The sequence below is a fragment of the Schistocerca americana genome, chromosome 11, assembly GCF_021461395.2.
Source record: "Schistocerca americana isolate TAMUIC-IGC-003095 chromosome 11, iqSchAmer2.1, whole genome shotgun sequence".
NCBI lineage: Eukaryota > Metazoa > Arthropoda > Insecta > Orthoptera > Acrididae > Schistocerca > Schistocerca americana.
In genome coordinates, this window is record NC_060129.1 from 25,490,204 (window position 1) to 25,516,200 (window position 25,997).

The 25,997-nt window shown below is 36.9% G+C and overlaps 1 protein-coding gene across 1 annotated transcript in view; it reads left to right on the forward strand.

Annotated features, from left to right (window-relative positions):
* LOC124553992 (histone-lysine N-methyltransferase eggless-like) overlaps positions 1-23,306 on the forward strand; it is a 374,632-nt gene extending 351,326 nt beyond the window's left edge. The window contains exons 20-23 of the mRNA XM_047128016.1: positions 938-1,115; positions 4,514-4,646; positions 22,192-22,340; positions 23,014-23,306. Coding sequence (XP_046983972.1) covers positions 938-1,115; positions 4,514-4,646; positions 22,192-22,340; positions 23,014-23,220 — 667 coding nt within the window. The 3' untranslated portion in view covers positions 23,221-23,306. The remainder of the gene's footprint in view (positions 1-937; positions 1,116-4,513; positions 4,647-22,191; positions 22,341-23,013) is intronic.
* Positions 23,307-25,997: the final 2,691 nt, after the last annotated feature.

Genomic DNA, 25,997 nt, shown 5'->3' on the forward strand with positions numbered 1-25,997 from the left:
TATTATTCATGGCATAGCTTTGGGAGTAAGTTTTTCCAGAAAAGAAAAGAAGAAATATAGGAGGAAAGTGTTATGTGGAATGTTTGATGTTTTATTATCATTATTATTAACTATTTGCATCACATTTTTTATCAAACACATGTGAAAGTGTTAACTAAGTAATTTAACGGATATTAACTAAGTAATTTAATGGGTACTTTTAACTGCCTTTTAAAATAAGTCTGTTTTAGTAATTTCTTTGATCTCCTTTGATAATTTATTGTACAGGTTTATTCCTTAGTAGAAAATGGTGTCTTGAGTTACATATTTATTCTTTCTTGGTAAATGGATAGCGCTGTTTGAGCAGTAATTACCAGTGTGTACAACTGTGGTAAATATATTCACATTGTGCAGTTAAATGCCCCCATGTTTTTAAAAGATCTTTATAGTGACCTTGACAATTATTTCTGGTTATTATTCCCTGTAGTTTGAAAATTGTGTTCCTATTTTGTGCATTTGTTACCCTGAAAAGAATGCTATATGTAAGAACTGAGAGAACTTCTGAATGTTTTATAACTAAAAGAAGTAAGCTTTAAACAATGGAAAGTTCAGTAGGAATTCAACAATGTAGGAAAACACAGATTGCTACTTACAGTAAGGAAGACACATCAAATTGCATACAGGCACCATTGAAAGTAAGCTTTATGTTTATCAAAACATTCAACTCTTAATGTCTCTCTCTTGCTAACTACGTTTAAATAACATTTTATTGCATAAGAAAGCATTAAACAGAGTTAGATAACAATAACCACTGAAACTAGCAAGTGCCTCTTTCCATTTTGTTCTAAACTGTCTCCTCAGTCCCCATCTTTTAGTCATGGGATATTCAGTTCTTTCAGTAACAATATCTTATTGTTCATTATTCTGTCATTAATGTTATTGTCATTATTATTTTCAGATGTAAGTGCTCATCAACTTGCCTTAACAGGCTGGTTCAACTTCCCATGAAGTGTAAGATTCAGGTTTTCATGACTCCTAACCGTGGATGGGGAATACGGACTCTTCATGACACACCAAAAGGCAGTTTCATCTGTTTATATGCTGGGCTTGTACTTCCAGAAAAAGTGGGAGACACTGTAAGTAATTTGCTCTCAAGTATGGATAAGTATCACTTTCAACTCTAATCTAAAGCATATTGTGGACTGAGTAGAAAGAGAGAGAGAGAGAGAGAGAGAGAGAGAGAGAGAGTGAGTCTGTGAGTGTGTGTGTGTGTGTGTGTGTGTGTGTGTGTGTGTGTGTGTGTGTGTGTTACAAATGTTTGAAATTAAAAAGGCCTACCACATGTAATTTGGACAGTTTCCAGTGAAAAGTGCGGTCATTATATAGTTTACATTTTGTGTACTTTATGTTACTGCATATGAAATGCAACCAATATGTCAAAACTGTTTTGCTGGAAGAAGAATTGTATCACACTTCAGTCTAGAGTAAATACCTTTTATATAGCAACAATATGCCACTTTGCATCCCACTTGAAGCTGTTTTCACAAAAAAGAAAGTAAATGAGCTACGTATGAGGAGTAAACCACCCTGTACATTGTATTTTCATGTTCATGTCCTTGTAAACACAGCCTGACTATCCTGTCAGATGCCTTTCCTGCTAATCCCTCCTCTCTCAGATGAAATGAGAGGGAATTAGTGTATCCTGTATGTCTGTTTCCAATGTTATCCCATGTGAAAGTTTGAGAAAGTATTTAAATGTTTGAAAATCATGTAAGAATGTAGTACAAGCCACCTAATCAGATGTGGGAAACTGCCGAATTCCATATCCAGGATGGCTGTCACTCCAACTCTTTGTTAATCTACTGGGTGGATTCAGTGCAGGGCTGGCACACCTCTCTGAATCACAGAAATGACATGCCAATTTGTGTGGCTATCAGGTCAGTTACACTTAAAACTAAACTCTTGGTAGTTTGGGTTCACTACAGTGAGCATGTATAAGTAAGTCATGTGTATATGTGTGTGCATGGAAAAAAAGATTGGAAAAGTCTGAAGACACGAGTGTGTTAAAAATAGTTAAAGAAAGAAAGAAAGAAACAGGGGAAGCAGTGAAAAGGGCCTTGTTTATGGAGGAAAGTGGGAATTAAACAGAATAATGTAACAGTACTCTGTTTGCCTCAATGAAGTAACTCCTTAAATTTTATAGGTTATAGACCCAGTAGCCAAAGCTCCATCTTAGCCAAATGTCCATGCAGAATTTAAAACACCTACTTAGTTGAGATACTTACAAACTTTAAATCTTTGGTAGCTCACAGATCTTCTTTTGTCAGTTATTCAAAGGAATATTGTACATTGTTACCTTCTGTTGTGATACCTGGATATTCTTAACAGTTTGCCTTGTGGAATTGATTCAAAGACTATTTGAAAAGTAGTGGACTTTAGACAGTAAAAAGTAGCACTTGAATACTTAAGGCAAATTTATTAGAAAAATCTTAAAACTAGAAAATAGTATCACTTCTCTACAGAATCACTGTTTATGTTTAAGCATGTATCCTACATCTTAACTAGTTGGCAAATTCCCTCTTTATAAAATACTGCCACTTGAGGTTGCTAAGAGCCCTTGTTGGGTTTCTTAACTAGAGTGATAGCACTGGGAGCCAAATCACTTATTGTCAACGAATGGATAAATAAAATAAATAAATAAATAAATATCTGTGTGCTTAGAGAAGTGAAGAGCATTTGGAGCCATGTCAAGGTTGTAAGTCAGATGTACAAAAAGTTGTACTAGTAATGACATGCTAATTCTGTTGTTTGCTGGGCAGTGTGTTGTGAGCATTTCTGTGTAAAACATGACACCAATCATGAAAGAACTGTGACACTTGTTTTGAATGACTCTCCTCAGTTTTCTGCATCACAGTGTACATCATAATTTATTGTTTCCCACATTCCATAAAACACACAAACAAGACTTTTTTAACAACCCAATAATTACAACCTTAATTGGTCTGGCTGAATTTGGCATTATTTTTTTTTTTTTAATTTTTTGGTCATGTGGTATATGACTCCACATCATTGACTGCTGTTTTATCTCTACATTAGCATAGAAAGCCATGGTGCATCACCAGGCACACTTATGTACTGTACAGATTATCCTCCCACTTTGTAACAAAAGGCAAAGTACAAAGAGGCAGTCATCTCTTGAATTTTGTGATTTTCAGATCAAAGTTTTGGAACACAAAGAACACCGAACTTAGACTAGTGTTATTTTATTTAAAACAGCGAAATCTTCAGAGAGTTGAGATACCATGAAATGTCAGAATACAAGACTCTTTGTCAATTTTCTGTATCAGTTTATTATTGACTATAGAAGGAAAGGCACTTTGCTATCATCATGAACATTTACCCTACCACTCTAAAGCAAATGGCAACAGTGACACACAAGATGTTTACTCATCACATTTGACCCATAAAGAGCACAAATTTCACAATGAATGCCAACAGCTTTGTGATCTTCAAGCCATTAAAAACCATGCTGTGAATCTTGAAACTTTTTCTGCCATAGTAAATACTCTGTGTGTTTTAGGATGGCAGCCAGTCATTCTCTGTTATCATGTATAATATTTCATATGAGCACTTACCAGATATATATATATATATATATATATATATATATATATATATATATATATATATATATATATATATATAAAAACCATCAAAGACTGAATTGTAAGAAAATGAAACGCCTATAGCAGTTCTTATGATGTTATTTATTGTGTAGCTACCAGTTTTGGCACTTCAGTGAACCATTTTCTGGCCATAGTTGATGATGAAATGGTTATCAAGATCCACACCTACATCTACCTTTAGTTTATCTTCTAAGCATAGTATTTACCATTCGTTGTTCACTCAACACAGAGATGGCATTGATTCCTGTGAGCTTTTGCTTTTCTTATGTTTGTGTTTGTAACACAATGCTAGATGTCAAACATCAATTTTTTTTCAGGAGTAGTTTTATTTGTGCTACTTTTTATATTTTGTTCATATGGCTGTGCTGTAATACTCTGCAATTATGAAAGTATTTGAAGTTCAATTTATTGCAACATTCATCCTGATTACCAAATCTGATACCCTCTAACATCAACTTATTCACACACGTACAGAAATTTGTGCCCAGGAAAAATATAGTCCCAAGTGAAGAGTTATTTCTGCCATAGGTGGGTATTTCATAGACAAAGTATCCTCATCACACATGTGCACATGTGGTAAAACTTTGTACAAAATGGATTAACCTGAAAAGGTACTATGTTAGAAAAAAGTTGTCTTTGATCATTTCTCACTGTCAAGCTGAAAACTTTTCAGATTGCACTCATTTCTTGTTACAATAGGCCCTGTACCCATTTCTACTATGGTGACAGTGATCTAATGTGTTGTCTTTGGGAGTTAAGTTTTTTTGCCACAATGAACAGAGAATGTTCTCGTAGTTTAGTGTACAGTTACTGCGGTATACTTCTTTACAAAAGCTGTGTTTGTCTAGTTGGCAAAAGAAGCTGGCGATGAATATCAAGCAGACTTGAATTACATAGAAGATGCAGAAGAAGTAAAGGAAAACTATGAGGAGAATCCATATGAAAGTGAATTAGAGGAGGACTGTGGCAAAAGGAAGAACTGTAAGTAATTCTGCAGATCTATATAATAAGCACTTAAGCTAAAAGCATATAATGCAGTAAATGAAAGTATTGAATCTGGAAAGCACATATCTAAAATCCTAACAAGAAAAGTTATGAAAGAAGGTATTATTTTTTCACATCATTCAGTGCTTTATAACAAGCATGCTCTATGCAAAGAGAATTGTGGTAAAGTAGTTAAAACATTGAAAGATTAAGTACTAAATACTGATTCAGGCAAGAAAAAGTTTCAGAGATTGTTTCAACCTATAGTGGGAATGGTCGATATAGGTCATACAATATTTAAGAGTAAAAATAAATATATTGGTAAAATATTAAAAAGCACCATCATTTTAATTGGAGATAAATGATTGCCAAAATTATTTTTTAACATGATGAGTCACAAACAAAGGAGCAGAATAAGAGGGAATATTTGTTTTCAAAGGCAAACTTTTTGAAAAATGCAAAGAATTAGTAGTTTTCATAATATGTTCTAGCTAAATAGTCATTACAGTGTATAGAGTATGACCAGAATAGAACTCATAAAAATACTCCTTTTAAAAATAATGGCTCTCCTGAGAGAAAGGTGTCAACTATAACAAAAAGCTCATATTTTTGTTATGACTTAGTTAATTCATTTCTGTACTAGCTTCTCCATTGTATAATTCCTACACAAGAGAAGTCAGTGCTTACTACATGAGAGAAGTCACAGCAGTTTGTAGGCATGTTAATTAAAGCCAACACTATAGCTTATACTGTTTACACAGGCAGGCTAACCACAGGACCAGTGAGGTGCTGACGTTTGCCACAAGGACTTTGTTACTGATATTTTATATGTGCACAAGGTACTTTCCTCATACCATGCCCTTTGACCCTATGAGAGCAGATGTTCCATAGCTCAACCATAGTACACTTGTGCCCATAAGTTCAGAGATCTTAAAAAACTGCAAACAGTGAGGCCTGGCTGTAATGCTTGTGTTAAAAGGCACCTGGCAACATTTTGAAACTTGACAAGATATTGAAAAATTGGCTGTGGGCCATAAATAATACTAAACATGCATGATGTCCCTCTGTCAGTGACACAAAGAATGTAAGTGCGTCACGTCATGTCCCTAATGACAATACAGGTTATACAATGTTTCCCTGTACTGTAGATCATGTCAGTCAGCATGGCTTATGTTAAAGCCTCCAGTTGTTGAACAAGCATCCTCTGGGTATAAAATGATTGTGTTACATCCTAATCCAGGGTCTTTCAGCTTAAGTACCCAATTATGGACAGACGGATGCCTGCAGGCCTAGATAAGCACGGGTGGGCAAACAACTGATGGTGCATTCAGGCAGCCTGTATGATGACACCGCCCTGGCTGAGTACTCTCAGGCAGGGATGGCCAAGTGGCTCACATGTGCACAGAATGCATCGTGCTAGTAATACATAATGGGTAGCCTATAGTATCTCCGACTGTGTAAGGGCAAGCTAACGGATGCTTGTGGGCCCCGTGCACATGGAGCCGCATTGAAACAGACTTATCTAGTTTCTCCCATTCATATTTAATTGTTTACAAGTCTGTTGAGGAAACAAGATGGCAGTTCTAGATGCACAAATCCACTAATTGTAGGTACTTGGTCACCAAGTAAACCTTGTGTGGAAGGCACAATCATCAGTCAAATTGAACTCTCAGAAGTGTATATTCCATTGCTGGAAACCATATCTGTAGAGTCTGCTGTATCTTGGAGCTCCATGGAAATATGTATAGTGTACCATGTTGGTGCTCCAGTCTGTGAAAATGGTATGGGCATATTAGTCTTTTTCCAAAACAGTAGTAAGGTTTGAACTTTAGCCATGTTAACAGTTACATAAATTTAAACTCGTACACCAGAAGCATACATCACCACTGATTGTTTATCCACACATAGTAGACAAGACATCACATTTTCCAAATTATCGAATGCCTCTACATGAAAGAGAGAGTCTGTGGGAATTTGCTGAGTTTAAAAAGCAACCATTTAAGGTCACAATATGCAGCATCTTATGACATAAGGTCCCCATAATGCTGTTTAATGTACCTTCTCACCTTGAATTTTCTCCATGACCATTGGATCATGCTGTACATTATATTCTACACAGATCCATCTTATTTTAACACTGATTGCTCTCCAATATGCAAGTAATTTGGTGAGTGGCTATGATATAAATCAACGCAATGTATTCACTTGGCCATCCCACTTCTCTGCAGCTCCAATACATTAAACAGTCTTATATTCATGTACCATGTTTGATATGTATTTCTGTGGTGCCGTAATGCAGTTAGGTTGCACAAAAATGCCATGATGCAATATCAAACATGGATCTCTGAGATCACTTACTGTACAAAATATAATTGTCAAACTCTCATCTTATGTATGAGCCCCATTCAGTAAATAATGCCCCACAATTTTTTCTCAAAATATGTTTGAAGCTTTGAATTAGCAAAAGTGCTAGGTATCAAAAATGAGAAATCTAGCTATTCCAAAAAAACTGTTTGGTTAGTCATTTTATGCGTGTTGTTTGTAAATGACACACTATACATTTTTTCATCCATAGCATTGCTGAGAGGGATGTCCTAAGAGTCATTTCAAAACTTCAAGCTAAAATGTCTTGTGGTTGGGAGCTGCTATAGGAATGCAGATGAGGATTAGTGAAGCTTCTGAAACATCTAATAAATATCTCCCTCTGTCATGGAGAATTCCCTGATTTTTGGAAAATCACTGAAATCCTACTGGTGTATAAGAAGGGAATAGAAACTGACATGAAAAATTATAGACCAATATCATTAACTTCAGAGCTTGGGGAAATTACTAGAGAAAGTAATATTTTAAATCAATTTGAGGCACATTTCATCAAATATAATATATTGGTAGGACATGTTTTGAGGCATCAAGGGATCACAAATTTAGCATTGGAGGGCAGCGTGGAGGGTAAAAATCGTAGAGGGAGACCAAGAGATGAATACACTAAGCAGATTCAGAAGGATGTAGGTTGCAGTAGGTACTGGGAGATGAAGAAGCTTGCACAGGATAGAGTAGCATGGAGAGCTGCATCAAACCAGTCTCAGGACTGATGACCACAACAACAACAACAATATATTTAACAATCTAAATCATGGCTTTACGAAAGGAAGATCTACTGTAACATCAGTAGAAATCTACATCTACATGTATGTGAATACTCTGAAAATCAAACTTAAGTGCCTGGCATAGTGTTCATCAAACCACCTTCACAATAATTCTCTGTTATTCTGTTCTCTAACAGCATGTAGAAAAATGAACATCTATATCCTTCCTTTTATTATGATGCTCATTTCTCCCTATGTATATCAGTGTCAACAAAATATTTTTGGATTCAGAGGAGAAAGTTGGTGATTGAAATTTTGTGAAAAGATTCCACTGCAATGAAAAATACCTTTGCCTTAATTGTGTCTGTTCCAAATCCTTTATCATATGTGTGACACTCTCTTCCATATTTCTCAATAATACAAAACATCTTTCAACTTTCTCAATGTACTCTGTTAATCCTACCTGGGGAGGTTCCCAGACCATGGAGCAATACTCCAGAAGAGGACAAACAAGCATAGTGTAGGCAGTCTCTTAATGGATTTGTTATGTTTTCTAAGTGTTTTGCCAATAAAATGCAGTCTGTGGTTTGTCTTCCCCACAACATTTTCTGTGGGTTTGTTCCAATTTAAATTGTTTGCAATTGTATTTCCTAGGTATTTAGTTGGATTTATGGCCTTTAGATTACACTGATTTATCTTGTAATCAAAGTTTAATTGATTCCTTTTAACACTCATGTGGATGGCGTCACACTTTTCATTATTTAGGGTCAATTACCAATTTTCATACCATTCAGATATCTTTTCTAAATGTTTTGCAATTTGTTTCAGTCTTATGATGACATTACTTGTCGATGAACAACAGCATTATCTGCAAACAACATAAGCTGGCTGCTCAGATTGTCTCCTAAATCAGTTTTATATATAAGGGATGACACAGATCCCATAACACTACCTTGGGGAACACTTGATATCACTTCTGTTTTACTTGATGACTTCCTATCAGTTACTATTAACTGTGACCTCTCTGATGGGAAAGCACTAATCCAGTTACATAACTGAGATGATATTCCATAAGCACACAATTTCATTCCAAACCACATGTGTGATACAGTGTAAAAAGCCTTTTGGAAATCTAGGAATATAGAATCAGTCTGAAATCCCTTGTTAATAGTATTCAACAGTTCATGTGTGTAAAGAGCTACTTGTGTTTCACAAGAACGATGTTTTTACTAAATCTGTGTTGACTGTGTGTCAATAAACCATTCTATTCAAGCTAATTCATAATTTTCAAACACAAAATATGTTCCAGAATCCTGCTGCATATGATAGGAGCCTGTAATAGTAGATTACTCCTGCTACTTTTCTTGAATATTTGTGTGACCTGTGCAACTTTCTAATCTATGGGTACAAATCTTTCGTTGAGCAAGTGGTTGTATTTGATTGTTAAGTATGGAGCTAATGCAACAGCATACTCTGAAAGGAACCTAATTGGTATACAGTCTGGACCAGAAGACTTGCTTGTATTAACCAACGTAAACTGCTTCACTACTCCGACAATATTTGCTTCTAAGTTACTCAGGTTGACTGCTGTTCTTGATTCGAATTCTGGAATATTTACATTGTCTTCTTTGGTGAAGAAATTTCCAAAGGGTGTGTTTAATAACTCTCCTTTTGCAGCACTGATGTGGGTAGTATTTCCATTGCTATTGTGCAATGAAGGCACTGACTGTGTCTGGTCACTATATACTTTACATACCACCAGGGTCTCTTCGGGTTTTCTGCCAGGTTTCAAGATAAAGTTTCATTATGGAAACTATTATAAGCATCTCACATTGATGTCTACACTAAATTTTGAGCTTCTGTAAAAGATTGCTAGTCTTGGAAATTTTGTGTTCGTTTAAATTTGGCATGCTTGTGCCATTGTTTTTGCAACAGTATTCTGAAACAATTTTTTGTGCCAAGGGGGATCAGCTCCATCATTTGTTAATTTATTTGGTATACGTAAATAAATAAATTTTTCATTTATTTTTCAAGAATTTGAGGGGGTTACACTATAAACCTGTATGAGTCAGGTACATGTATGAAATTCAAGTTTTCTTTGAACCTTTCAGCAATGAATCATCTGAGTTGGAAGGTTGGTAGAAGGATCCAATTATTATTCTATTCCGGTTGCCAAGAATGACATCTGCCCATACTAACTCACAGGAACTATCTTCTTCCATTTTGCAATAAGATACAGTACTTCTGATAGCAACAAACGCACCACCACCAACTGTGTTCAAACTATCCTTACTGTTAGGTTCTTTGCAAAAACTTTGGCTGAACTTATCTCCAGCTTTAGCCAGCTTTCAGTGCCTATAACAATTTGAGCTTCAGTGGTTTCTATTAGCACTTGGTCCACCCCCGGTATGAGTGGTCAGTGTGACAGAATGTCAATCCTAAGAGCCTGGGTTCAATTCCCAGCTGGGTTGGTGATTTTCTCCACCAAGGGACTGGGTGTTGTGTTGTCCTAATCACCATCATTGAAGCACAAGTCACCGAAATGCCGTCAAATCAAAAGACTTGCACCCGGTGGGTGGTCTACCTGACAGGGGATCCTGATTACATGACATTTACATTTTTTATTAGCACTTGGAGCTCTTTTACTTTTCCAACCCAGCTATGACAATTTACAGTTGTTACACTGATGGTTTCTATCTACATTCTTCCTATGGTTGACCTGCACCCTTTGTGACTGAAGACATTTTTGTGTTTTGCCGAGATCCTCTAACTTAAAAAGCCGCCCAGTTGATGCGACACAGCCCCTGCTACCTGTGTAGCTGCCTTCTATGTGTAGTGGACTCCTGACTTACTCAGTGGAACCCAAAACGTAACCACCCTATGGCGCAAGTTGAGGAACTGCAACCTACCTGGTTGCAGAATTGTCTGAGCCTCTTATTTAGACCTTCCACTTGGCAGCATACCATGGTCTGCATTAGTCGTGTTGACTATGCTGCAAATGATTGACTCTGCATCCATCTAGCAAGCAAGACTGGCAGCCTTTACCACTTCTGTTAGCCACTAGAAGTCAGAGAGAATTTCTTCCAATCCAAAGTGACACACCTCATTGGTACTGGCATGAGGCACCACCTGCAGCTGGCTGCACCCTGTGCTCTTCATGGAATCCATAAGGACCCTTTCCATGTCTGAAATGACTCCACCTTCTATGCATACAGAGTGCACGTTGGCATTCTTCCCCAGGTTGGCAGCCAAATACTAAACAAGCTACATAAAGGAGACAAGGTAACAGGCCCTTCCTGGATATGAGTAAAGCCTTTGATACTGTGAATCATAGAATTCTATTGCATAAATTAGAAGCATATGGGATGAGAGGGGTAACCTTACAACCACTTACCTCCTATCTGAAAGACAGGAAACAGTGTGTCAAGGTAACATATAAAAGGAATGAACATTTAGTAGCAATCAAATCAACCCAAGAGATACTTCAATGTGGTGTGCCCAAGGAAGTACATTCTGTTTCCTGTGTACGTTAATAATTTAATTGAACTGCGAAAGTGCAAGGTCATAAGCTGTGCTAATGACAGACCATCAGTCAACTGGAGCCGTAATATGCAAACTACTACAAACTGTAATGAAATCAAATGTGATTATCTTACTGCAGATAAGCTACTCATAACTAAAGAGAAGACCATGACAATACAATTTATGCTTAGCTATAACCAGAACACAAATATTACTCTATTATACCTCCATTGTTCCTTAGCTACACAAACACACACAAATTTTGGGTATAGTTGTCATGGAAGAACATAGAGAGCACATTTGTAAGAAAATCAGTACAAATGTGTACCTACTGAAAAGGGTCTCAGCCTTCCTGGACAATGATAGCTGGTGACAAATATTCTTTGGAGTGATATATCCACATCTTCAGTATGGTATTGAGATACGGGATGGAAAAAAAAAGAAAAAAAGAAAAGGACAGTAAGAGTGGTAGCTAAGGTAAACAGGAATGAGCCTTGTCGGGAAATCTTTAGAAAATATAAAATACTAAACATTTACTCTATGTACATCGTGCAGGCAATAATGTTTATGAAACAAAATCCAGAATATAATGTTACAAACAGTAATGTACATAGGTACAATACACTGGGAAGGAAAAGCTTTCAGAGAATTGCAAATAAAAAACAAATGCTTCAGACTCTAGCCCACATACAATAGGAACCATCTTTTACAACAGACTTAATCATTTATTAATAGAGAAAAGCTGTAATTCAGAAGACGACTTTCAGTTGTAGCATTCTTTTGTAAATCAGTGTATATAGTGTTAGTTTGCTTTTGTGGCACAAAAATGATAGAATCTGATCTTCAACACAGTATATCAATGTACGCATTTATATTTTAAGTTGTAATGTCTCTCTGTAAAACAGTGTATATAGCATTAGTTTGTTTTTTGCAGCAAAAATTAATATTTTCTCACCTTCACTATTTATATAAATGTGTGCACTTACATATGTTAACTAAATCTTTGTATATGTGAACTAAAATCCATGACAGTACATGAAAACTGTTTGTCATATGGACAGCAAAAAAACAAATAACTAAACAAATAAATATGTAGCTATTCAAAGGAAATTATCATCAAAAGTCATTAAAACCAGCGAGCAATTTCGTTTATGACAATATTAAAAGTAATTTCGTTGAAAGGACTAAGTTTCATATATTATCTCTTGCAACTATGTTGTTTAAAATAATATAAAATCTTCAGTTATAACACACACTTTATTTTTTTGTTACAATACATATTTGTCTTATGAAATTTTAGACCAAAAATCAATACACCAAATTAAGTTCAAAGTTTTTCATAAAACTCAAGTTGTTTTTGCCTGGCAGATAATCTACAAAGCCAGTAAGTCTATTTTCCTTGTGTTATCCTGAAGATGACATCAATACCTCCCTTGATCTCTCTGTCCATGGTGTCTTGAATAGTCTTTGTACATCTCATAATGTTCACTTTGACCATGGCTCAAGATTACTGAATGTTTTCTTGATACATAATACTACAGGTTTTTCAGCTTCTATCCTTATTGCCACAAGTTTAGTGATCTCAGTGTGCTTCAAGTAAAGCAGTTCATCAGCTACCACTTTAATGTTAGAGTAATTATGGGCTTCCATTTTAACTCCTTGAAAAGGCTTGGGAAGTTTTGTGGATGTGATGACACCACATAAGCCATCGGATATGTCTTTGTAATCTCTCATGTTTCTTTATAATACCAAAGTCTTGGTCACATAAGAGACAACTGTGACCTGTGATAAAAAAAAATAATGTTGAACAGATTAAAACAGCTCATGAGACACAACATACACTAGAATAATTAAAGTCTGTCAGTAAACTGAAGAGCGAGCGCGCAAGTCCCCACTCTGCCTACCCTGCTACATCACAGGGCACTTCTACAGGCTGTTCCACAACGTAGTACAGTCCCTGCCGCTGCCGCGGTGTGCGCTTTAAATCTGTGATGACGCCATGTACAGATACGTCCTGTCTGCGTTTATTTTTAGACAAATGCGTTAATAGTATAAGGAAAACAAAAGACGATAGCTTCTTCGAAATAAAACATTATAGAGTAAATAATATTAACATAAGAATGGAAGTCAGGAATCTACTACAAACATAGAACCGAATACCAATTCATATGAATGTATGTTCCTCTATTCGTAAGACGAACCAGATATAGTGCAATCAGTCTGTAGAATTTAAGGCTTGTTCTTACTTTGTGTTTCTACTAAAAGGTAGAAGTTTTCTTTGAAGGGCTGCATTAAAACTTAACAATTCTTACAACACTAAGAGTGTTTCAATAGTAACCAGAAATTTATAATTACGTGTGTTGTAGTAGTTCGATTCGCACTGTTTCTTTTGTCATTGTCTTCATAAACATGTCTGAAAAGTATTTCCAGGTAAATCCCATTTCACACAATGTCTTGTGTAAAACATCTTTCTGCAACGAAAATGTATTTTTTGTTTCATGCCACTGAGTAATTTCCGTAATGTGGGAATTATTTTTTGGTTTATGTAAAAGTCCTCCATCGTTTGTCGAATGACCGATTTTCTGAAACTGTCTATAACAATGGGTTTCCTCCCTAAATTATTAGTTTTTCTTCACGACGATTCCAGTAAACCATGTGCCTTATTTTTGCGTTCCTTCCTTATGCGTCCTATTTTGGTGAGGCTGATGTTTGCATAAACTGCAGCCCTTTGATTGGGACTGGTAATATTAGCCAACAGTTCTTTTTGTGTAGCCTCCTTAACACAAGCTGTAATAATGTTAGAGACGATCGAACGCTCATTCTGCGCAAATATCTCCTTCGTATTCTGCACATTTTCTTGCAATGCAGGACGATTATCCATCACTTCCGGATACTGAAGTATATCAGTGAGTACACAAAGTCAGCTGACTGAGATTGGCAACTAAGATCCCACGAACAGAAACGACGTACATCACTGCACGCCGAACTACACTGCTAGATAGGTAATGGGCAACTGATTTTGGGTTGCCCTGTAGGCCAGTGGCAGGGTTCTTCCGGGAAAGCCCACTTCCCCCACCTCCTGTGAATTATTATGGGTGGAGGTTACACTCAACAACCGAGCTAGGTTAATAATTGGCTCCTTTTACCGACCTCCCGACTCAGCAGCATTAGTGGCAGAACAACTGAGAGAAAATTTGCAATACATCTCACATAAATTTTCTCAGCATGTTATAGTCTTAGGTGGCGATTTCAATTTACCAGATATAGACTGGGACACTCAGATGTTTAGGATGGGTGGTAGGGACAGAGCATCGAGTGACATTATACTGAGTGCACTATCCGAAAATTACCTCGAGCAATTAAACAGAGAACCGACTCGTGGAGATAACATCTTGGACCTACTGATAACAAACAGACCCGAACTTTTCGACTCTGTATGTACAGAACAGGGAATCAGTGATCATAAGGCCGTTGCAGCATCCCTGAATATGGAAGTTAATAGGAATATAAAAAAAGGGAGGAAGGTTTATCTGTTTAGCAAGAGTAATAGAAGGCAGATTTCAGACTACCTAACAGATAAAAACGAAAATTTCTGTTCCGACACTGACAATGTTGAGTGTTTATGGAAAAAGTTCAAGACAATCGTAAAATGCGTTTTAGACAGGTACGTGCCGAGTAAATCTGTGAGGGACGGGAAAAACCCACCGTGGTACAACAACAAAGTTAGGAAACTACTGCGAAAGCAAAGAGAGCTTCACACCAAGTTTAAACGCAGCCAAAACCTCTCAGACAAACAGAAGCTAAACGATGTCAAAGTTAGCGTAAGGAGGGCTATGCGTGAAGCGTTCAGTGAATTCGAAAGTAAAATTCTATGTACCGACTTGACAGAAAATCCTAGGAAGTTCTGGTCTTACGTTAAATCAGTAAGTGGCTCGAAACAGCATATCCAGACACTCCGGGATGATGATGGCATTGAAACAGAGGATGACGCGTAAAGCTGAAATACTAAACACCTTTTTCCAAAGCTGTTTCACAGAGGAAGACCGCACTGCAGTTCCTTCTCTAAATCCTCGCACAAACGAAAAAATGGCTGACATCGAAATAAGTGTCCCAGGAATAGAAAAGCAACTGGAATCACTCAACAGAGGAAAGTCCACTGGACCTGACGGGATACCAATTCGATTCTACACAGAGTACGCGAAAGAACTTGCCCCCCTTCTAACAGCCGTGTACCGCAAGTCTCTAGAGGAACGGAGGGTCCAAATGATTGGAAAAGAGCACAGGTAGTCCCAGTCTTCAAGAAGGGTCGTCGAGCAGATGCGCAAAACTATAGACCTATATCTCTGACGTCGATCTGTTGTAGGATTTTAGAACATGTTTTTTGCTCGAGTATCATGTCGTTTTTGGAAATCCAGAATCTACTATGTAGGAATCAACATGGATTCCGGAAACAGCGATCGTGTGAGACCCAACTCGCTTTATTTGTTCATGAGACCCAGAAAATATTAGATACAGGCTCCCAGGTAGATGCTATTTTTCTTGACTTCCGGAAGGCGTTCGATACAGTTCCGCACTGTCGCCTGATAAACAAAGTAAGAGCCTACGGAATATCAGACCAGCTGTGTGGCTGGATTGAAGAGTTTTTAGCAAACAGAACACAGCATGTTGTTATCAATGGAGAGACGTCTACAGACGTTAAAGTAACATCTGGCGTGCCACAGGGGAGTGTTATGGGACCATTGCTTTTCACAATATATATAAATGACCTAGTAGATAGTGTCGGAAGTTCCATGCGGCTTTTCGCGGATGATGCTGTAGTATACAGAGAAGTTGCAGCATTAGAAAATTGTAGCGAAATGCAGGAAGATCTGCAGCGGATAGGCACTTGGTGCAGGGAGTGGCAACTGTCCCTTAACATAGACAAATGTAATGTATTGCGAATACATAGAAAGAAGGATCCTTTATTGTATGATTATATGATAGCGGAACAAACACTGGTAGCAGTTACTTCTGTAAAATATCTGGGAGTATGCGTGCGGAACGATTTGAAGTGGAATGATCATATAAAATTAATTGTTGGTAAGGCGGGTACCAGGTTGAGATTCATTGGGAGAGTGCTTAGAAAATGTAGTCCATCAACAAAGGAGGTGGCTTACAAAACACTCGTTCAACCTATACTTGAGTATTGCTTATCAGTGTGGGATCCGTACCAGATCGGCTTGACGGAGGAGATAGAGAAGATCCAGAGAAGAGTGGCGCGTTTCGTCACAGGGTTATTTGGTAACCGTGATAGCGTTACGGAGATGTTTAATAAACTCAAGTGGCAGACTCTGCAATAGAGTCGCTCTGCATCGCGGTGTAGCTTGCAGTCCAGGTTTCGAGAGGGTGCGTTTCTGGATGAGGTATCGAATATATTGCTTCCCCCTACTTATACCTCCCGAGGAGATCATGAATGTAAAATTAGAGAGATTAGAGCGCGCACGGAGGCTTTCAGACAGTCGTTCTTCCTGTGAACCATACGCGACTGGAACAGGAAAGGGAGGTAATGACAGTGGCACGTAAAGTGCCCTCCACCACACACCGTTGGGTGGCTTGCGGAGTATAAATGTAGATGTAGATGTAGATGTAGAAAAGCGCTGCTCGCTCTTGAGTTTACAGACTATACTAGCATTCTACTTACTATTCTGACCCATCCACTCAACACTCCAGATAGTCAATTGCTTCCTTGTAGTGACTCCAACATTCAATACAGATAAAAGGCAAGAGACTGTTTCATTGCCTCCTCTTTCAGTGACAGACTCCCCCCATATATACATTTGTGAGTGCCTGATATCAGTTATGTTACTATAGAAGTGGAGGCAAGAAATCTGTCTTCTGTGAAACTTCTCACTGTGTGTTAGAGTAGGCACATATGGTACTTGCTCTAAGTCAATAGAGATACAGCATACATCACTACCTAGTTATTGGGAAGCATCACTTCTCTTCTTCATTCGTGTTTGCATAGGTGCAGTTCCAGGTTTCTTTTAGCTTCTGAACTCATTGTGATCTGAAGTATAATTTATCACTAGAAACAATCAAATAGCTTACACATGCTCGTTCTATGTTTCTTGAAGGACAAGTTCAGAAAATCATTCTTAAATACAGTGTAGTAATATTTGAAGGCCAAAAGAGAACTTGTATGTTTTTTTCTTGAAAGCTGTGTTCAAATAACTGATGTGTAAGTCAGAGCTAAGGTATTCTCTTTGTGATTTTGATGTAAAGTTAAGATGGCGAAGGTCTCTGACAGCTCACAGTGCTGTTGCCATCTTTCAGAAGCAAAGCACAAGTGGCTGCTGACAAGAAGAAGAGTAATCTATAAAGCTGTGACAACTGTGTGGCACTGCCATAGAGACAGGTACAAAATTGCATTACAGTATTGGTTTAGTTAGGTACACAAAGCTGCCATGTCCAGCCCACTGAAACTGTCAGGGATCAATTTACGCTGACTCAACTTTAGTTTAATGGCTGATAGCTCTTGGAGTGGGTTGTGTGTAGTCTTAGGCAATTTACTGGTCAGCGCAAGTAAACTTACTAACAGCAGATCTCTCTCTCTCAACTATATAATGTGTATTTCCCATTTTCTTCTTCCTTGCTATGGTTTCATTGGCCTTGCTTTCTTTCTGGTTGGAAAAATATCGAGATTTTTTTTAATCTCGTAGAGCTTGTAGCCCCCATCATAGTTACATTTAATGGAGTTACAATTAGCTAGTAAATACCACAAAACAACAAACTAATATGAATACCAACAATACAGCAATCAGCATACAGGCAATTACATCCTTTGAAACTACAGAGCTCCATGGACTATGCACATAAACCATCTACCCATGCTTGTGTGAATAGCTTATAAGGCCCATAGCATTTGGCCCAATTGATATTTAGTATGTATTGTTTCTCTGCACATATGTGAAAATATATTTATTCATCTGATATAATTAAATTATTTTTGAGACATTTGAGTCTCATCTTTGCATATGATAATGATGGAAGCTTAAGAAATGAATTAAAATTTTGCCATGGCCAGGACTTGAAAGCAGGTCTCCTTCCTTACTACGCAGGAATGTTAGCAATTATACCATCACAACACTATAGCTAAAATTACTGCATGGATTACACTAGCCCAATGCCCTCCATAATACAGATTTCAATTCACATATCCAGCTTATTTTCCCTTCTTAGATTTGAATATCACCCCAGCATTGGGTAATGGGAAAATCCTGCCTGTACCTCAGGCATAGTTGATCTATAGATATGATATAATGAAATTTTCCTTAAGTCATTTGAGCCTCATCTTTATCTCCTATAGTGACACAAGCTGAATAAATAAGCTGAAGATGTGGTGTTGTAATGGCTAGCATTCCTGCCTAGTAAGCAAAGAGGTCCAGATTCAAGTCTTGGCCACGGCACAAATTTTAATTGATTTCTTCATCTTCCATCATTATTGTAGACTAGGATGAGTCTCAAATGTCTTGAGAAAAATTTAATTATATCACTTCTATAGGTCACCTATGCCTGAGGTACAGGATGGACTGAGTTGCAACAACTTTTCAGAATTCTTTTTGAAGTTCCATAAACCTCACATTGTCTTCATGTTTTATAGTTTTGATAACTGTATTAATTTCAGTGAAGGGTGTTGGTACTACTTCTAGTAGTTTAAAATTTTGTGGAATGACTTTTAAGTATATTCTCTTGTTTCTTCAACTGAACCATTTAATCCTATATTTGCTGCTTCATTTAAAAAGTCATTGTTAAAAGTGCGTGAAACTTGTGAATTATTGGTCACAACATTGTCATTAAATTTAATTGTTGTTCATCACCTATAAATCAGTCATTTCCACATTACTTGCAGCTGCTGTAGGGCAACCCCGTGTGTTCCGACATAATAGTCTAGTGCCACTGTAAAGGTTTTCCTTCCGCAAATCACCTCTCAAAATTGGATATTGCAGGCCCAAGCTAACATACCACTGAATAGGTGCATCTGTCATCTGCACTGCAGTTTTACCAGCAGTGTCAAAAGAATATATACTCATGAATTTTTAAAAATTTCTGTTATCCTGTCCAGGTTTTCTTCATTCTCATGTTTGTTGTCACCACATTGTATAAATCATAAACATTTTTGTCCATGGCAGACTAGCATTATATAGATAACTTCAATAGTTCATATTCACACAAGAACTTTCATTATCACTCTAATTTAGTGCTATACCCTAGAGCTTCATCATGCATTGTCTGGTGTATGATTGTTGTAGTGTGTGTAACATGGCAGAGACCGGTACTAGAGCACCATCTAAAGCTCATTTTTCACCATTTCCACTTCCTCCAGTGCCTTCGCTATTAACTGAGTTTCATTGAAGAAAATATATTAAGCTGTGTGTGTGTGACTTGTAAATCAAACACATTAAAAACCTACCTGCAGTTAGAAAAATAATCAACAAATAAAATTCCATGGAAACCCTACATAGAGCACTCAACAGTGTGTATACTTGTAAATAATTACAAACTCTGCTCATACACACACACATACACACACAAACCGCAAAAAAATTTACAATTCCTTGATGCCTCACAAGGTACTGCCAAATGAATCATTTCTTTTAGTCTGCTTTTGCCATAAATTTCTTTTTCCTAAATTTGATTCAGTAACACTTCATTTGTTATTCAGTCTTCCCACCTAATCTTCAACAGTATTCTGTAGCACTACATTTCAAAATCATCTTTTCTGTTTTTGTCTGAGTTGTCTATTGTTCACACTTCACTTCTTTGCAATGCTACACTCCTAGCGAATATATTCATTCCTGTTTTACACATTATAACACAGAAACTAATTACTGTACAAGTACCAAACTAGTTAGCATTAATGATTGGAGTGTGGGGTGCATGATTTCTGTGTGTTACAGTCCCACTGTCCAGTTCCAACTATGGTCACGATGTGCACTTCTTGATGTGTCAACATGAGCTTGGACAAAAGGAGCAGGGTGTTGTTAGTGAAGCTCTACTATCGAACCAACAGTAATGCTTCTGCTGCACTTCGAGAACATCGCTGGCTGAAAGGATTACAGAAGAGTCCTCTTTCTCTACCTGCTGTGCAGAGCATGATGAAGTAGTTTCAATCAACTGGAGAACTGGGTGTTGCTCCAGGGAGAGCACAGTGACTGGTCGTGCCACAGGTGGTTGATGAAGTCACTGTTACTATGGCAGACAACACTGCACAGAATTCATGATTGTCGGGTAGTGCACCTACTGTGTCACGACAGCTGAACATCCTGTGGTCCACTGTACAGAAGGTGCTTCGAACCATTCTCAAATGGTATCTGTATAATATCCATATCCTACAGCAGTTTGCACCACAGGATGTACAAAGATGTGTTTACTTCACTCTCCACTTTCTCACAAGAATTGAAGTTGACCATCCTATGGACAGACGAAGCTCATTTTTCTCTGGTGGGTGAGGTGAACTCACAGAATTGCTGAATGTGGAGTCACTGTGCATGAAGTTTCTCTGTATGGTGACTGTGTCACCATATGATGTGGCTTCACAGCTACATTCATCATTGACCCATTCTTTTTTGAATAAGTTGACACTCAAGGATGAGAGATGTGCAGTGTGACTGGTCAGCATTACAGCCATATGCTTCACCAGAATGTCATACCCACCCTACAGAAGACAGACACATTGAACTCGATAGTTTTCATGTAAGATGGGGGCCCCACCACACATCACTCAAGAAGTTCACCTTTTTCTCTGAAACATGTATGGAAATGATCAAATTATCAGCTGATCATTTCCAAATGCTTGGACGGCACGATCACCTAATCTTACTCTCTGTGATTTCTGTTTGTCGGTCTACCTGAAAGACAGGCTTTACCAGGGTAATATTCACACATGTGCAGACCCGAAGCACAGCATATCAAGAGACGTAGCCATCATACCTATACCTACATGCATTGTTCTGCTGTGCAGAATGCAATGCTGCACTTCAGACTCTTCTGGACACTGATGGGTGCCATATTGAGTCCCTTTTGTGCACTGATGGTATTGTCATGTAATGGTATGATGTACCACAGCAGCACATTAAAAGTGTTTCACTTGAATTGGTTCTGCATTATCTCTCTTTCCCATGTCCTTGACATTAATGCTACTAAGTTTGGTCCTTGTACAGTAATTAGTTTCTGTGTTACAATGTGTTAAGTAGGGAAAGTTTCATTATAATCACCCAGTATATTTGAATAGCATCTACATGAATCCATTCCTGACCCATCCGCCCTTCCTCTCGTGTACTTGATGTTTTGATAAATGAATTCTAGAGGCTGTCTATTAACTTGTGCAATGTAACAATTACTGCTTCCTGAGGGGGTTATATATTTTGCATGTTTTGTTTTTTCTGTTGTTTCTCCTTAAAAGATTATTTGATTACTTGGTTTACCTTACCAGACATATTTTAAACTTCCATGTGGTATTTTTCTGTACTGTTCATGATGATGCTGCTGTTCTCAGATTGTTGATTACTGCAGTATGTAACAAAATTGTTTTCTGCAAATACTATATAACTCTTCATTTCTTTCTATGAACTGTGTAATCATAATCAGTTTTTTGCCTCCCCTTCAATGCAAGTGTAATATACAAAAACTGTACTTACTAAGGATTTCGCTTCATAGTTAGTTCTCATAAAATGTCCACCAATATCTAAAAAGTGAACAGTCTCTAAGAAATTATCTCTGTTTGTAGAACACACTTGATCTACAGCTCTTTCATGCTTGAATACTGCAGAAAACATAGCTAAAATATATTGCTGTGTTAATAATGTTAATTGTTGATATTTTTAGAATGTAATTAGTTGAAAGACATAGCTTACTTTTTTTGCTATAATATCACAATATAATATGTTCTTCATTAGCAAAACACAGAGAACAAATCACAATTTCTCGGAAGTTAACTGGCAAGAGGTATAGAATTGTGGCACCGTCTGCAAGAGTTCTGTTTGGCCGAAATGGAAGATATATCCTGGATGCTAAAACCTGTGGGAATTTAGGTCGTTTTATCAATGTAAGTAGTCAATTTATCAATGTAAGTAGTCAACTTTTCTTCTCATCAGTTACAACCACTAATTGCGGATCTCTGAGAAAGTTGAATGATGCATTATCATGTATAGAATTTGATAACATGTAACAAACTACTGAATTTTAATATATTCTGTGTTATAACTTTTGTATTGATTTTAGCCTAAACGTGAGAGAACACATAACAGTAATTACTGTTACAGTTTTATAAACAAGACTGAAAGACTGCTTTATGAGATGCCAATGAGACATTGTCCAAGTTTTATTCTTACTGTGTGTATTTATTCTTACATGAATATTAAAGGTAATGGCAGGATGGGTATCCTCAGAAAAATAAGTAATGAGTAAAAATTTACAGGAATGTGTAAAATGAAGTTGCATGTTATAGGGTTTGTGTTTGGCATGGAAGTTTAGTGAAGAGCAATTTTGTTCCGTATTTCTGTTTGCATAGACAAAGGTATGAAGTAAGCCACTAAGGGCTAGTAAGTGTGTTGCCATGAAAACATAAGATAATCTACCACCATTATTTGTATGTGTATCTGCTTCCGATGTTCATTATCTTCTTGCTGAATGTAATAATCATGCTATTAATATTAATTTTGAAGTTTTTCATAAGTGAATCATTTTCAATAAGGCTCTGTGTATTATCCATGTTGCAGCATTCGTGTAATCCAAACATGTTTACCCAGAATGTCTTTGTGGATACACATGATCTCCGACTACCATGGGTGGCTTTCTTCACCAATTCATTTGTGCCAGCCAGTACAGAGCTGACATGGAACTATGGTTATGATGTGGACAGTGTTCCAGACAGAAAGATCATTTGTAAATGTGGTGAACCAAATTGTCAAGGCAGGTTGCTATAAATAGTTGTTTTTGTTGTTGTTGTTGTTGTTGTTGTTGATAAGGGAGATCTGTAATTATTTATTATTTCATAAAGTTTGAGCATAAAATGAACAAGTGTTTTTGTTTAACTGTTTCAGTACACTTTAAGTAAAATGTATACTGATGAAATGGAAATAAATTTATGTCTATAGTAACAAAGATTCCTTTATTTGCCCCATGGCATGTCTTGACTTTGAAGATACAGTGAGTCAATGCTTATAAATATTTTCAGTGTTCATTATCCTGTATTGTGCCACTCATTATTGGCATAGAGTATTATTAAAAGCTGTTAATAGTTGCATTACTTTTGAATGTTTGGCCACATTTCTATGTCCCCCAAAAGTATATGAGTGGCTTCTTGAAAAGTGTATGTAATGTAATTTGTACATTTTCTCTGAAAATATGTATTAATTAATGAAACTGTAAACTGATTAGTAAATTATTTGTGTAACAGTGCATTCACAATGAAACTGGTATATAAAATGTGCAAAATGTGAAAAATGTTGACATACATGAAATGCATTCACCGTTGCAAATATGGATAACCATCTGCTGTATAATGGAAGACGTATCAGAAGGCATTGTAATATCATAAATTTTTAGATGTTCAAGAAATCTACTCCGGCATTATAGTATAAGAAACATTCAGTTTTCCGGAGATATCAGCAGTGAATTTTCACGCAGTGTTTCAAAGATTACCACATTTGCATGGTTAGTAATAGAATGATATCTTACTTCTGCTCAGTATACCTTTTTGTCATAATTCTTCTAACTGGTTTGATTTGGCTTGCCTCTTCTATGGCAACATCTTCATCTCTGAATTGCACTTACTTCCATTGCCCTTAGTTATATGTTGTATACATTCCAGTCACTGACTTATTACAGGCTCCATCTATTTTATTCTCTGAGGTGTAAACATATGCTATCATCATATTCCTACATCTACTCAAGACAGTCTGTCCCTTTCCAAAGCACTAGATAAACCTAATAGGCCAGCGATGTGAAAATAAATAGGAAAAAACCAAAATAAAAAATTCTGAATAGTGATGCAATAAGCCTGCAGAATTATTTCATGTGCCTTAACATTTATCACGTTAACAATATGTATGACACTTTACAATAGCACTTCAGAGTATCACATTTCTATTTTTTCTTGTCATCTTCATATACTACTGTTAAGCAATCTGAACTCCTACAACTTACTCTGTGCATGACTCACACAAAAGAAATGTGTTAACAAATGTGTGGTAACAGTGAAATAGTACACAAGTAAATGATTGTTCAACTAAACTGTTCATCTTAAACTGTTTGCATTAATATGAATCACAAGAAAGTCATCACTAAGCAACACAGTGTTTCTTCATAATGTGTTAATTACAGAAATATTGTCATTAATGTTGCTTTTTCAAATGTAACTATAGCAATTTCTATTGCAAGTATTGTAGTTCTCAAAGAGATGAATTTAACTGATAGTTTCGGAGAAAAGGCAATTTTTAGAATACTGGATGTATATTCTTGCCTCTGATCTCTGATTAAGTTTCATTGACATTCTTATGATTCTTTTATTCATAATAAGAATAGATAAGGTTTGAAATGTTAGTTAATCTAATCACAAAGTTGATGTCATGAGTACAAGAAACAAAATTGTAAATAAATCAATGTGCTGTGGCATAGATGAACTAGTTATTGTATGCATATATTTTTGCAATGGTTAATTAATTGATTGTATGTGCTTCACTTGTGATTTTACTTATTGAATGACCAAGTTATGATGTCTTTTGTAGTTACATTTTGAAACAATGCCTATAAATAAACTTCACAAACAAATAATTTTAGCCATAGATTTTGTCGGTTGGATTACTATCAGAAAAACAGTATACAACTGAGTTTAGTCACTTCTGTGTTTTTCTAAAAATATGGATGACCTCAAAGTCAACATCCACTCTTTTCAGTAGACTGTTACAGCTCATCAGAAAAAAGGAAATTCTGAAACACTTGGCTGCGGTATTGGTGTTAAATTATTGGTACTCCTTTTTGGTTTTTGGTACGTCTTAAACACTATTGATTATTATCTCACACAGGTTCTTGTTTTGGTATATACTGTACCTAGAAGACGTCTAGAAACATTCCATTTAGAATCATTATGCAATAATTATTACGGTGTCCTTCATGTACACTGGTATGTTCCAGTGGGGTGTATTATGTGAAGTCCCATGCAATGTTTGTTCACTTATTGTTTAAAATATAATGTAACTGGAGAATCATGCCCTGAAATCAAGTCCATTCTACCTAACATTTTGCCCATCACACCTAGAATAGCTTTCCCTTGCCATCCATCCCCTGCCCCCAATTTCAGCAATATCCTAGTCAGACCCTATGGCTCCTTCGTCACCCATTTCCATGCCATATGGCACCTACCCCTATGACTGTCTCCACTGCAAGATTTGCCCTATGCACCCTCCAACCACCATCTATGCTAGCCCTGTAAATGGCAAAACACACATTATCAGAGGCAGAGCCACGTGTGAAACAACATGTCATATACCAGCGATTATAAAAATACTGTTTGTGTGACTGTAACCAACATTATACAATATGATTGGACATAGACAGAGGGTGTACATGGGCAACACACAATATACAATTGCAGAGCGTGCTCTACAACATGATAGTTGTGACCTCAGTGCCTCTTTCACCACATATGCCACCTGGATTCTTCCGCCAGACACTAGCTTCTCACAACTCTGTATTTTGGAAC